A 14,061-nucleotide genomic window follows, 5' to 3' on the forward strand; every position below is an offset into this window, starting at 1 on the left:
AGCTGACGCAAGAGATCCTTCGTCTCAGTGGCACCGGCCATCGTCGAACCACTGCATACCACCCGCAGACCAACGGACTGACCGAGCGACTCAACAAGACAATCGCCGATATGATCTCTATGTACGTCGACGTAGAGCACAAGACGTGGGACGAGGTGCTGCCCTACGTCACGTTCGCCTACAATACGGCGGTTCAAGAGACCACTGGATTCACCCCTTTCCAGCTGGTACATGGTCGGAAGGTAACGACCATGCTGGACGCCATGCTGCCCCATGAGCCATCTGACAACGAGAGCGACGACGCCCAGGCGGTTGCTCAACGCGCCGAAGAAGTTCGCCAGCTCGCCCGACTCCTGATTCAAGACCAGCAACGCGTCGACGCCGGCCGCTACAACCTTCGTCGCAGGGACGTCCACTTCCAGCCCGGAGATAGGGTGTGGGTATGGACGCCCATCCGTCGCCGCGGCCTCAGTGAGAAACTGCTGAAACGGTACTTTGGACCATACAAGGTACTTCGTCGCCTCGGCGAGCTGAACTACGAGGTGATGCCCGACGGAACACGAACATCGTCACGCCGCCCACCACGACCTGAGGTCGTCCACGTCGTGCGCCTGAAGCCGTACTACGCTCGATAGGACTGTGGACCTTTTGTGCTCCAAAAGGCTCTTTAGTTTATCGTTCTTTTTTTATTTTGATTTGTTTTACACTGCATCGGGGCGATGCACTTTTAAAGGGGGGAGTAATGCCGCGCGCAAGGCTGAGAAAGCAACGCTCGGTCACGGTCCTCCAGAAAGTTCCCGTTTATTCATGTACCGCACGTAACTTCTATCATTTATCCCTGCTTTTGTTTTCTAGAAAGTGCGTGTTCATTCTCGCCCCGATCACGCGACGCTCGAACCGCTTTCGCCGAATCTTCGAGATAGCGGCGCACTCTAGATAAGAGGCCGCCCGCGACCTTGTCGAGTCAGTCTCGCCTCAGCGTTTGATCGTGCTGCTTCGCCGCCTTCGACGCCCGCGACGCTCTGTTGTTATCTTTCTTTTGTACCCTTTTATTTTTGGCACAAGTTCGCCACATTAAACGTTTATTTATTCCTGTTTATTTCTTGTTTATTAGTCACCACCCGTGACAATATCGCCTGCCCACTCAATTCTCTTCTGAGCTCAAAGAACCAATGGGTTTGGGCTACGGAACAGCAGAGAAGCTTCGATCAGCTCAAGCACGCACTCACCACGAGTCCTGTACTGACGCTGTTCGACCCAAAAAAGAAGACAGTGATTTCAGCCGATGCTTCATCATATGGCTTGGGGGCTGTACTTCGGCAGATTCAAAAAGACGGGTCCTACAAACCTGTGGCGTACGCTTCACGGACACTCACAGAGACGGAAAAAAGGTACGCACAGGTGGAGAAGGAAGGCCTAGTGGTAGTTTGGGCATGTGAAAGGTTTCAAGATTTCATCACGGGCCTTCACATTGAAATTGAAACCGACTACAAGCCGCTTGTGCCAATCTTCATGTCTAAAAATCTAGCTGACATCACACCTAGACTTCAAAGAATGAAGATGAGAATGATGAGATTCTCCTATGTGATGAAACACATTCCAGGAAAGTCTTTAATTGCGGCGGACACATTGTCCCGACAGCCTCTAAACGAAACTGGTGACAGAGATCTGGAGCAAGAGGTGGCTGCATATGTCAAGGGGGTGACAGCTGACCTTCCCGCGACAGAAAAGAGGCTACAAGAAATCAAAGATCAGCAGGCCAGGGACTCTACATGCAAACAGTTGGCATGGTACAGCGAAAAAGGGTGGCCCATCCGAAAAGAAGTCCCTAACAGCTGCAAAGAGTATTGGCAACATCGATCAGAGATCGCCGTTCAAGATGGACTGCTCATGAGAGGATCAAGACTCATCATACCGCTGTCCATGCGTCCTGATATTCTGCTGAAGATCCACCAGGGTCATCAAGGAATCACCAAGTGCAGAGCTCGAGCCAAAGACTCTGTATGGTGGCCAGGACTTTCAACAGCCATCGAAAGTATGGTGCGCAGATGTCCAGAATGCATCAAAGAAGCGTCGAACCGCCATGAACCTTTGATGCCATCCAACTTTCCAGAGCGTCCATGGCAGAAAGTAGCAATGGATCTGTTCTACCTGTCAGGAAAGAACTATCTTCTAGTAACTGACTATTACTCGAGATATCCAGAAATTGCTCTTTTGAATACGATGACATCAAACGGTGTAATAATACACCTAAAGTCAATTTTTGCAAGACATGGGACGCCTGAAGTTGTGTTCAGTGACAATGGACCACAGTTCCAGCGAATCATTGGAAGTGCATTTCAGCAGTTCGCCCAGGAATGGGGTTTTGAACACAGGACGTCCAGTCCAAGATATCCACAGAGCAATGGATTTGTTGAAGTTGCTGTTAGAATTATTAAGAGAAGCCTCAAGAAGACATCTGACAGCTACATCGCACTGCAATCCTACCGTGCAACACCATTGGGAAATGGATATAGTCCCGCCGAATTACTCATGGGTCGCAAGCTGAGAACGTCCCTTCCATCTGTTTCCTCTTCTTTGGAACCTAGGCTTGTGAATGCCAAAGAACTCCAACGGTGGGAAAGAAAAAGAACAAATCAACAAAAGGCCAACTATGACAGACGACGGGATGTAAGACAACGCAAACCATTGAGAAGAGGAGATGTGGTCTGGATTACCGATCAGCGAAAAAGAGGAACAGTGCAATATGCAACGGAGTACCCAAGGTCACACTTAGTGGACACCGATTCAGATACTCTTCGCCGTAACAGCTTTCATCTTACACCGATGCCTGGGAGTAAAGACACCGATAAAAGTGCAGCACCAGACATCGGATCGACTGCTCTTACACCGGTGCCTGGGAGTGAAGACACCGATAAAAGTGCAGCACCAGACATCGGATCGACTGAGTACACGACACGAAGTGGAAGAGTTGTAAAACCTGTAAATAGACTTCAGTTTTAAAGGGGGGAGATGTGCTGTTAGGCTTTGCTGAAGAAGAGGAGAACGACGGGGGTTTTTGGGATATAGAATAAACATGGCGTCTAGGCAGGAGGCTACCGGGAGCGCTCTGTGTCATTAACAGCCAACAACACAGGCAGCAGTCGGAACTCCAGCGAGGTTGTCGCACATGCCGAGGGACTAAGGTTCCCTCGATGCATTACAGCGGCAGTGTTGTAGCCAAACTGTCCGGTGGGATTAGGTAATCTATATGCCAAAAAAATATATTTTTCGGTGTCCCAAACTGGCAAAAGGCATCTGGTTGATTAATCGTAACAGTCAAAGGCATCTGCGGATTAATTTCCCCGGTATCTTTCGAGGTGCGACCAAAGCCTCGGTTGCCCGCCTCTCGCGCCATGGGACTCCGTCACGTTGTGAGCACCTCGACTGGGTTTTAAACCCGCCCCCTGGGAACCTCCTAAGCGGCACAAATGTGCAGAGGTTAGCGTATCTGATTAATCGTCGGGAGACCCCAAGTGGCATCCCGGCCCCATCAATTAATTTCGCAATATTCTTTTGCATTGGGCTGGTATGGTTTACACTTCCACATACTTGGATTACATACTTGTACAGATATAGTACATACTCAAAAGAGGGAGTGACCTCGAAATAAATAATAAGGAACAATTTATGCAGTTTTGCTCAGGAGAAAGTTCAATGAAAAGGCACCACGTGCCTCTAGCCAGTGAGTGAGCTGCATTTAATTTTTAATAAAGATTGCGTATGAGAAACTCGCAAAGGATCTTTCATGAAAGCTCCTTCGCAGATGTAACCGTAGTGGCAGGTAAAGTATCCTATACAACTGGTTGTCCATTTTAAGGTTTGTGCAACGACTGAGCTTGATTTACCGATCCAATGCTCGTACAGCAGAATATAGGTATTTTCTTTACGTCTGTAGCCCATTCAATTCAGACAGTCTATATCCCACTTGTGAGCATTGTACTGAGTGACTGAATGATGTGGTTTACAAGCTCAGACATCTGCAGTTGCACTAAATATGCTCAGTCCTTCAATACGCAAAAAAACTCCTCTGCAACAATATGGGAGAGCTTAGTACGCAACCATGCATGCCACTGTGGTGTTGACGAGATTGGCAGAGAGCTGCCAATCTAGCCAACTCCACTGGAAGACCCACTCAGATGAGCCACCCCTCAATGATGCTTCATCACACTGTCTCTGATTAATGTCCTCGGCTCCGTTCACTCCGTGAACTGATGAAACTTCTTTTTCTGCAACATTCTCAATTTTTCGTTTTTTTTTTTTTTTTTGTCTTTGTCTTAAGAAGATTTGTATACGCAGCCACCATTATCGAAATTCAGCACCCTGACTAGTGCCACCAGGTAGAGGCACTGTGAACTAGCAGAATTTTGCATAAAAAGAAACCAAGAGATTATTTGTAAGCACTGTTAGCTGTCAATAAAGAATGACAGGTGCTCACATATGGTGACCAATTTAGGCGTAATAAAATGTAAATACTAGCAAATTTGGAGTGGTTCAATCAGAATGAAATGGCAAAACGAGAGTTTCTCCTGAACAACAGTGAAGCATCTGGCAGCAGCTTTTGAACCTGTACCAAACTTTGGCCGAAGTTTCACGACCAGAAGCGCCTTGAAAGACTCCGGCTCAATTTTCACATGTTTTAACGACCACTTTGCGGCACTGAATGAGAACCAAAATAAATCAGTTTCTGGGAAAAGCTAAGCCGGTAAATAAAATTATAACAACCAGAACCCCAGAAAACTGGGAGAAAACCGATTTCACAATAAAATCTGTCCTCTAACCAAACTGTTATCTATTTCAGCTTGAACCCACACTTAGGGAATTTCAAGCACAATATGTTATGTAGCCGTGTCACATTATTACAAACCCCATTATGTCATTAATACGAACCCAACTACCGGGTTATTCAAGGAGACGGCAGGCTCTTTAAATCAACCGGAAAATTCGGTTTCTTAACCTATCGTGCTACGACTTTGTGCAGCGTTGCCCACAGTTGGTGCATTTTTTTTTTGTAAAGTTTGCAAAGAGCGAATTTACCTGAGGAAAAAGTAAAGAAAGAAAAAGGCTTAGCTCCTATGGAAACGCAGCGATGCCACCGGTCTGCAAACAACACGGCGCCTTTTCGCACGGGAGACAAGAGATGGCGCAAGCGGTCGCGACGCCAACTGCCACCAACGAACGAACAGACGATGCCAAGAGCCAGTGTATTTAGCAGACAAGGAACTGCAGTTCCTTGTTGTTACCGCGCCTGTCTTTTTTGTTTCCGCGACTCTCGCCGCCCACGGAACACGCTCCGCTTTTGAGTAAAGATTGCCTGCTAAAGACGCTGGCTCTCAGCACCGTATGTTCGTTCGTTGGCGGCGCTCGTTGTGCCATCTCTTGTGTCCCGTGCGAAACGGCGGCATGTTGTTTGAAGACCGGTGGCGTCGCTGCGTTTCCATAGGAGCTAAGCCTTTTTCTTTCTTTACTTTTTCCTCAGGTAAGTTCGCTCTTTGCAAATTTTACAAAAAAAAATGCACCATCTGTGGGCAACGCTGCACAAAGTCGTAGCGCGATAGGTTAAGAAACCAAATTTTCCGGTCGATTTAAAGAGCCTGCCGTCTCCTTGAATCACCCGGTATATAAACAACATTTTCAAGGACAAACTATGTGAGAAAACATGATTGCACTTTAAGACAAGGACAGAGGAAGAACAGACACCACAAAGCTATGCATGCATTTTTGTCTCATCACAGACACCTCCCATGATGGATGCTTTTTGGGAGAATGGAGGTGTTCATACTAATGAGACATCACCGCATATTTACTGGTGCAACGCAGGGCTGTAACCAGGGGGGGGGTTAGGGGGTTCTAACCCCCCCCAAAATTTTTTTCTGGGTACGGCCCTGGTCGGTGCACTTGCAGCCAGCCGATTTTAATCTCCACCTCTGCGGTATCTGGTAGCGCCGGTCGGCTACCAGATACCAAACCGGGACCGGTTCTCCGGTTTGCTGCAACTCTCCATTATATACCACCGATGCACATGATTCATAGGCGAAAATAAGACAATAGACACTTTCAAAATGGCCGCCGTTGTCCCCGAAAACCCCCCCCCCCCCCCCCCCCCCGAAATTTTTTTCTGGGTACGGCCCTGGTGCAACAGATGCCTTTATTGTCTCCCTGAAACTTTTCGTGTTAAAAAGAAAAAAAATGTCTAGAAAAAGAAATGCAATAGGCACAGTATCTGAATTATAATCAACTCAAAATGAGCAGTCAATAAATCAGCTGCAGGTTGCATGCATTATCTTTTTTTTATTTATTCATTTATACTACTGCTTCTTGTTCAGTACCATAGCAGGAATTTTACATAAAGGATAGTACAAAAACAAGTACATGGTCTCTTAGAATGTAGTAGAAGGGTGGTGAGCTGGGCTAGTTGGGTAAGCATCATACATGGTTAGTCAGCGAGCAACGTGAGGAAACTGTAGAAGAATACTGGAGACAGGAGAGATGCTGAACTCACAACTCAATATTTCATCGAGAAGAAAGAAATGTTTCCAACCATAATTGCATTCATATATTTCAATTCTTAATATTTATATTATCAGTAAAGAAAGCTGCATTAAAAGAACTAGACACGCGCGGTTCTGTCTCTATGTCTGCGCAGTACTGGGAACACACACTAGTAAAACACACACACAGAACTCACCCCCACATTCAGATGAGAGTACTAGTTGATACTACAGTCGGTGACAAGTCAAGAGTGAAGTTGAAGCTCCTCCCAGCTCTTCCCACTTCGGCAGAGCAAACTCTGGAGAGGAGGCGACCTCCTCTCCACCGTTCACTCTGCTAAGGTGGAAAGGGGTGGGAGGAGCTTCCACTTCACTTATAGTAAGACTATGCTGAGCCGGATGAAACTCACCTGTATGCACTGTCAGAGGCTTGAGAAGTCTCCTCGTCACAGCTTTCCTAGAGAAAATGACGGCACATGTCAGTTTGCAGACAGAGGATAGAAGAGGTAGGGCAACAGCTCAAAGAAATAAGGAACAGGTCTCCATCGGTCAAGATGTGATGCGAGAGACAAGTGTGAAATCTAAAAAAAACAATAAAAACCCATATAGGTAGTACTACTGGATGCATACAGCTCATATTTACAGTTACTGGATAGTATGCTGTATACCATAATGCTATTTAGGAGGATATCTCAACTGCTTGTTGCAGCTTCTAGAACCATGTCCGATTACAAGTTAGTGAACACTCAACAATTGTAAGTGGTAAGCTGAACATATTGGGTTTCAGCTGCCATACACTAACGCAGTAAGCATCAGAACATTCCAGTAAAAAATTTGCATTTTTAATGAGCACCACCCTTTCGAACCATATCTGATTACAAGTTTGTGATCCCTCGACAATTGTATGTGGCAAGCATACGGTAAACATTAGAGCATTTCCAGTACAAAATTTGTATTTGTTTGTTTCTTTGAGAATCAAAAATTATGTTTTACAGCAAATCTTCACAAATTTTCAGATCTCAGGGGAACTCTAAGCTATTCTGCTAACAGCTCAACTGTCTCGCCACAAAGCAATTATCCGAGCATACAAACCTCACTAACAATATTTCATGCACCGGGGAAAGAAGGGAACTAGCATCTGGCTCAGAGTCAATGAAATTGTGACTCGAAGAACACATTACTGGGGGCAAGGCTGACTGAGAGGAGGCTTGAAAGAACCTCCAAATTCCTGATGCCCAATTGGAGATGCCACCTCTTAGAAAACAAAATAAGGCCTCAACTGCCTCGTGAACAGAGTAGATAAATTGTTGAGCTTTTTTTCAGTATCGTCCTAAAATGCTATGCAACGCTGCAAGTTGCCCAGCAGCATCTCTATTCACTCACTCTTCTTTCTTTCAAACATGCTCAACTCCCCACGACAGAGGAGAGGAAGGCGCACAAAGAGTGTGATCCTATCAATGTCATTGCTTTCAGTAGCAAAAACATGATTAACACGAATCTCGGAAAAGTTTTGCAACTTTAAATTTAAAATTGAGGGTATGAGGGAGAAATCATTGTCAAACTGCATTTCTTTTGACTTTCAAATATAGCTGATATAAACTCTTCTCGTTTTTATGTATTTTTGACGGTTATTGTTTGATACTCCATACAGTAAAACCTCATTATAACAAAATTGGATATAAGAAACTAATGGATATAACAAAGCAATCATAATTCCCCTTGCTTGCTAATAGTTGGAAGAAATGGACATTGGCTGTAACAAACTAATGGTTATAACAAAATAACTACGACCGCTCCTTCAACTTTGTAATAACGAGGTTTTACTGTACCTGCAGGGGCCTATTAAAAGGCATGCAGTAGGTACTAAATAAAATTAAAAAAATTAAATCAAATTCTGCAGCTTTTTGTTCTACCTTTCTTTCACCACTTGTATCTGTGGTGAGAACGAAGTTTGTATCGTATCATAACAAACCACCACACCATTTTTGGGCAGAGGAGGCAATTATATACAATGCGAAAAAAGAGGCCCTCGTGAAGTCAGTCACAAAGCAATCTGCCACGAGCATCTTTCAAGTGGCACTGGCTGCACTTTGAGAGTATGTCTCATGCCATTAGAATGCAGAAGGTCCTCTTTAAGAGGAACCCGTTTGTATCCCTCTAATTGCTTTCCTTCGTCCGAGACTCCTTTTCTCCTACTGAAAACTCACTAAATGGGTTCAATCTACTCTCGCTATTAACGAGCTCCCCTTAAAGCCTGATGCAAAGCCAAAAAGGAGTTGACATTTGTCCTCTCTACCACTCCTTTGGGGCAAGAACTGGGAAAGGGTTTTCTGCCAGGCAGGAAATGATCCGCAAGTCGCTCTTTGCGAGAGTTGCTTCCGACGAGGTTTCACCGTACGAGCAAAGCTTTTCACTCTGAAACGTTTCAAGGTAGACAGCGGGGCTAGTTGGTGTAACAGTGCGTAACAACGAGGGCTAACAAAAGCAACACAGGATGGTGACTGCTTCTGGGCGCGGTGTAGTAGACTGATAGATGGTGGGTTCCCGTCGGCCTTGGTGAGTGAAGTTGCCAGTACTCTTGTAAAGAGAGTTGCTACACCTAAGAAAAGTGTGGGCAGGAGGAGGACTGGTGTCCTTTCCTACCTGCACGAGGTATGTCATAATTTAAAAAAAGTAAAAGGCCAATATGGCATCCCGGTTGGTATTCTGGCCCCTAGAGAATCAGCATAGTTTGTTCGAGGGTTAACTCGAAAACAGAGGGGCTACCAAAAAACAGTTGTAGCAAAAAGCATGCCACACCATTTGTGACTTGTACTTTAGGTGTTGTATACAGGATACCCCTCTCTTGTGGCAAGGCCTATATTGGACAAACGGGTAGGTGCTTAAATGGCAGGCTCGGGGAACACGACTATTGGCCGAAAGCCACGGCCGGTGGGCACCTGTTGGTGCACTGTAGGACTTGCAAGTGCAAACCATCCCCGATGAGACCACTTTCTTAAGAAGGCACCGAGATAAGGTGACGAGAGAAGAGATAGAGGCCACATCGTTAATTACGGAGTGTAATGTGTCAGTAAGCCATCTGTGGCATTATCGGAAAAAGAAATGCATTTTTGATATGAATGGGAGGCAAGTGATGCATTGATAACATAAGCTCCAATGTGATGAGACAGTTTGGGTGGCGCATGTGCAGTTGAGTGTACCTTTTATGCTTTCCTGTTTTCACTATTTTAACATTTAGTTGCGAGTCGGCGCTCGTTGTGTGTTCTGCTTCTCTTCTTAGTCCTCGTTGTTACGCACTGTTACACATACACAATGTTTGAAATTTTTTCCCTCAACAGTCACCGATGTAGACGTAACCGTTCAAAAAATAATGATGCAACTCGAATAATGACAATCCTTTGGAACGTAGCCCCAAAGGAAACCCACCATGCCACTTGCCACCGTGCAGTCGACCAAAAACGAGCCGTGTTCCGACAGCTCCTCGTCGCTCCCGCTTTCGCCGTCGTCAGATGCCGACTCCGAGACGTCTTCCTCCGATCCAGCGACGCTGCCACCCTCTTCCGCCCAAGAGCCTGCTCCGCGAGCTTCCCCACGTCCCTTGCCTCTCCTCCTCGGCTCGTCCAAAGGTCGCCGGCGGGACAAAGCACCGTCAAAGAGGGAATCGGACTCGCTGACGTCGGATGCCGACTCCTCTTTCTCGAATTCGTCCACGACTTGTTCAAACTCTCGCCTTTCGTTGAGCCACGACGAAGTCGCCGCGGGACCCGAAAGCTTTCTCAATCGTGCTGTTCTGGTCTTCGTCGGGTCTCCAAAGTATCCGTCGGATGTGACGGTCCACAGGTCGGACTGCGGGCACGTTTTCGGCTTGCGGCTGGTAGTCCCCTTTGGCCGTATCCTCAGGGTGCGTCTTAACTTAGGCGTCAGTCTCTTGACAAGCATACTCTTGCGATGCCGCCTTTTCGCGGGCCGCTTCCCAGATGTCGGCCGCATCTGAGGAAAAAGCGAGAAATTTTACTATTGCCGCAACAAGAAGCAAAAGTGCTCGCTCTGAAATGCTCCTGCGAGGGTTGGGTATGTGGAGAAACTTGAGCGTAAAAACAATGTTGGCAAAAACTTTACTCGAAGAACAAAGTAGTCTTGAAGTACTAAAATGAAACGAAACGCAATGCACTTCCAGGGTAAAGTACAATAGTCTCAACTCCAACAGCCACAATGCTCTAACTTCACTCAAATATTTACTATAAATAAAGCTCCAAGTTTTCAGCCAATCGACTTGTCGCCCTATGACAGGAGGTCCCCTCTGACAAGTTCTTTCTGCAAACTGACCTGGACGGGCTGGTCTATTGGACATGCTGCCCTACGACAAAATAGCTTTTGACATATTGGCCTGATTCCAATGCCGAGCAATGCATAAAAAAAAACAGTTCCCTTTAAAACATATCTGAATGCTGAAATAAATTCATAATGCATGTGAAGCTAATTAATAAAATTAAAGGAAGATCCATTGGTGGATCTTTAGGGAACAAGTTAGCATGACCCTTGGGAAACCCCATTGGAAAACGCTAACACTGACCCCTTCACTATTCTGTTTTGGCTTTCTCGTTTTACTTTCTCTTTTGCTTCCACTATTTTTTGCTGCCTCTTTCTGGCTTCGTTACGGGGCCAGTGTTAACGTCTCCCGAAGGGGGGACGGGGTGTGGCATTTCCCAAGGGTCACGCTAACACATTCCCTAAGGATCCACCAAAAGATCTTCCTAAACTTTTTCTGGCAAAAGCGGGCTCGGTGAGCCCGCTTCGCCATTGAAAAGCCCATTCACACAGTACCATTTGCTTATGTTACGTTACGAAAGTTTACGCCTGCTTACGTCGAATTACAACTGCGAATCACCGCGACATACCTGCTTCGTACGAAGTGTGCCAACCCACGCATCATTTTGTAAACAGTGCCTAGATCGCCGTCCCTCTTGCGGAACATTCGAGTGGCGTCCGACGGCACTCGAATGTCCGACGGCACCCGAACACGCATTCGAGCACCATCCGAAGATGTTAAACTCGAGTCGCGCTGTTATTCCGACACGCGTTCCATCAGCCGGTGGCCACACATTTGTTCTATAAGAAAACGCGAATGAGGCAACTGCCACGAGATAAAGAGCACCGTGCTTTACAGCCAGCTAATGCCTGCGTTGCAGAAGGAGCACTCTCTTCACTTTTGCTGAAGCAGCGTGTTCTCGAGGGGGGTTCAGGCTGGTTCACAGACGACCAAGTTCTCGCAATCTCTTATCACGAGAGAACATACTGGCACACTGGTGTCATCTATGAAGTGGCCCTGGAGCTGCATTTCACTAGAACAATGTTTTGCAGCATTTGTGAGATCAAATGTACAGATCAAATGTACAGTACAAAAGTACCCAGGACGTGCGAGCTGTGGCTGAAACGCATTGCCCTGCCATCTGCCAGCGGGTCGCCTGGCTTCGAGATCACACAAAAGCGCGTGCGCGTCCTTTTCTACCTGCGAAGATGTGTGTTCTCCCGCTCTTCTGCGGCACAGTGTTTAACTCGGAATCGGGCGCATGGTACCGCCTCAGAGATAGAGCAGGCAGCTGACGAGCGTCTGCTACACATTCCGAAACTCGAGATATCGCCTGGGGCATTGCGCCGCATTTCACCGTGTCAGCGCACCTTGCTTTATAACCAGTTCAGCTTATCGTTCAGTTAAGCTGCCGTGACTTCTTCCTTTATAGGTGCCATATCAGTAAGCGCTATCTCCGAGGCGGTACCACGCGCCCGATTCCGAGTTAGGCGCTGCAGAAGAGCGGAAAAGCGCACAAGTTGGCAGGCACAGTAGGACGCGCATGCGCTTTTCTGTGATCTCGAAACCAGGCGACCCGCCGGCAGATGGCAGAGCAATGCGTTTTAGTCGCAGCTCACGTGTCCTGGAGACTTTTGTTCCCGACTTACATACTATTGATGAGAAATGGTAGTCTAGAAAGCATTTAAGCCAATAAAAAAATATTGATGGGTAAAAGAAAAAAAAAATGAAGGACGTTTACAATCCCCTGTGGAGTGCATGTAGCTCTTGAGGAAGAGGAGGGGAAGGTACGGAGAGGAGGGTATGCCCCTCCTCCTCTTCTGCTCGCCTCCCATTTTGGGGAAAATTTTCCGCTAACCTTTCGATCTTCGAAAAGTTCTGACGCCTCTGGTAGGTAGGAGTGCCGTCGGGTGGCACTCTAAACCCAGAGTACCTCAAATTCCGCTAATAAAGACGAATGAATGAACACTGCGCTTTCCTAATCATGGCAATTCTGGACTGAAAACACGGGTTCGCGTTTCATGAACTCACGAGCTACTGACACGCTTTCGAGCGAAAAGCTCGTGTTAGCACTCCCGGTGTGCACGCACCTTCTCTGCCCAAGCAGCTCGAACCGGCGCTTGCACGCGACATGCGATGCACGGGTGCGCCGGCGACTCGTGGCCGCCGGTACATCCGTGCATCCACGAGTCGCCGGATCGCAGGAGTCGTGATACTGCAATGAAATTACAGTCAGTACGTAAGGAAACGCTCCTATGTGAATGGGCCTCAAGTGTAATCTAAATTTTCAAAAAGATTACGGTACAATGAGTTCGTCTTCCGCGAGAACTTCTGGCGCGCGTAAACAAAACATGCAACAAGCACCACCATATAGTGCATCCTTGCCTTTTTTCCTTACCTCTGATTTTTTTGGAAACAAGTTCGGTCTACGATTTTCTACAGACTGTTACGATGTCACAGACTACTAAACATTGCATTAAAAAGAAAACACTGGAAGCGAAGGCGATGCCGTACAGATACTACAGCCCAGCCGCCTGGCCACCTGGCTAAACGTTGGCTGGCCTGGGGGGCTATGTTGCGCTTTTTGCCGCTTTTTGCACTCCCAGGAGACTAGGGAGAGGGAAGTGACGTCAACGACACAGCAAACGCAGATTGGGTGTTGATTTCGTTTTCTTCTGTCAACATCCAATCTGCGTTTGCTGTGTCGCTGACGTCACTTCCCTCTTCCTAGTCTTCTGGGAGTCCAAAAAGCGCAACATAGCACCCCTGGGCTAGCCCAGCCAAGGAGGTTAGAAGGGTAGGAGAGAGCATGACGCCAGCCGCGTAGCCTCCACAAGCCATGCTTCCTTGACGCCTCGACTCTTTCTCATTTTCCTCCTTAACCTCCTCACCTATCAGGCCAACGTGACCAGATCACGTGACCGTAGCTAGCCTTCGTCTAGCTATGGGGTGCTAGAATACACCACAGTCTAGCTTTCCATCTGATAAAACCTACCGGACGGAGCGCGCGCAAGCCTGCGAGGAGTCTTTCTACAATCCACCATCCATCTCACATGTGACATGTCACGCGCACCAATTGCCAGAGAGATCTATGGTCACGTTGGCCACAACATCGTTTAAACTTTTTATGACTATGCCCTCTCTACCCTTCTTCCCTCCTTGGGACGCTGTGACGCCAGTGACGCTGTCACTGTGGCTGTGACGAAAGCAACTGCGACGACT

At 47.1% G+C, this 14,061-nt stretch overlaps 1 protein-coding gene across 2 annotated transcripts in view; it reads right to left on the bottom strand.

Annotated features, from left to right (window-relative positions):
- The window catches only part of LOC8039352 (polynucleotide 5'-hydroxyl-kinase NOL9), a 100,302-nt gene extending 86,887 nt beyond the window's left edge, over positions 1-13,415 (bottom strand). Inside the window, exons 1-4 of one of the 2 annotated variants that reach the window (XM_029972573.4) lie at positions 13,238-13,415; positions 12,930-13,054; positions 9,957-10,520; positions 6,941-6,987 (exon numbers count right to left, since the gene is read on the bottom strand). In XM_029972573.4, coding sequence (XP_029828433.2) covers positions 6,941-6,987; positions 9,957-10,520; positions 12,930-13,022 — 704 coding nt within the window. In that variant the 5' untranslated portion in view covers positions 13,023-13,054; positions 13,238-13,415. The remainder of the gene's footprint in view (positions 1-6,940; positions 6,988-9,956; positions 10,521-12,929; positions 13,055-13,237) is intronic. The other variant, XM_029972579.4, reaches the window with a different exon arrangement.
- Between the last annotated feature and the right edge of the window lie 646 nt (positions 13,416-14,061).

This window comes from Ixodes scapularis, unplaced genomic scaffold (genome assembly GCF_016920785.2).
Source record: "Ixodes scapularis isolate PalLabHiFi unplaced genomic scaffold, ASM1692078v2 PGA_scaffold2__306_contigs__length_199485367, whole genome shotgun sequence".
In the NCBI taxonomy this organism is placed as follows: Eukaryota; Metazoa; Arthropoda; class Arachnida; order Ixodida; family Ixodidae; genus Ixodes; species Ixodes scapularis.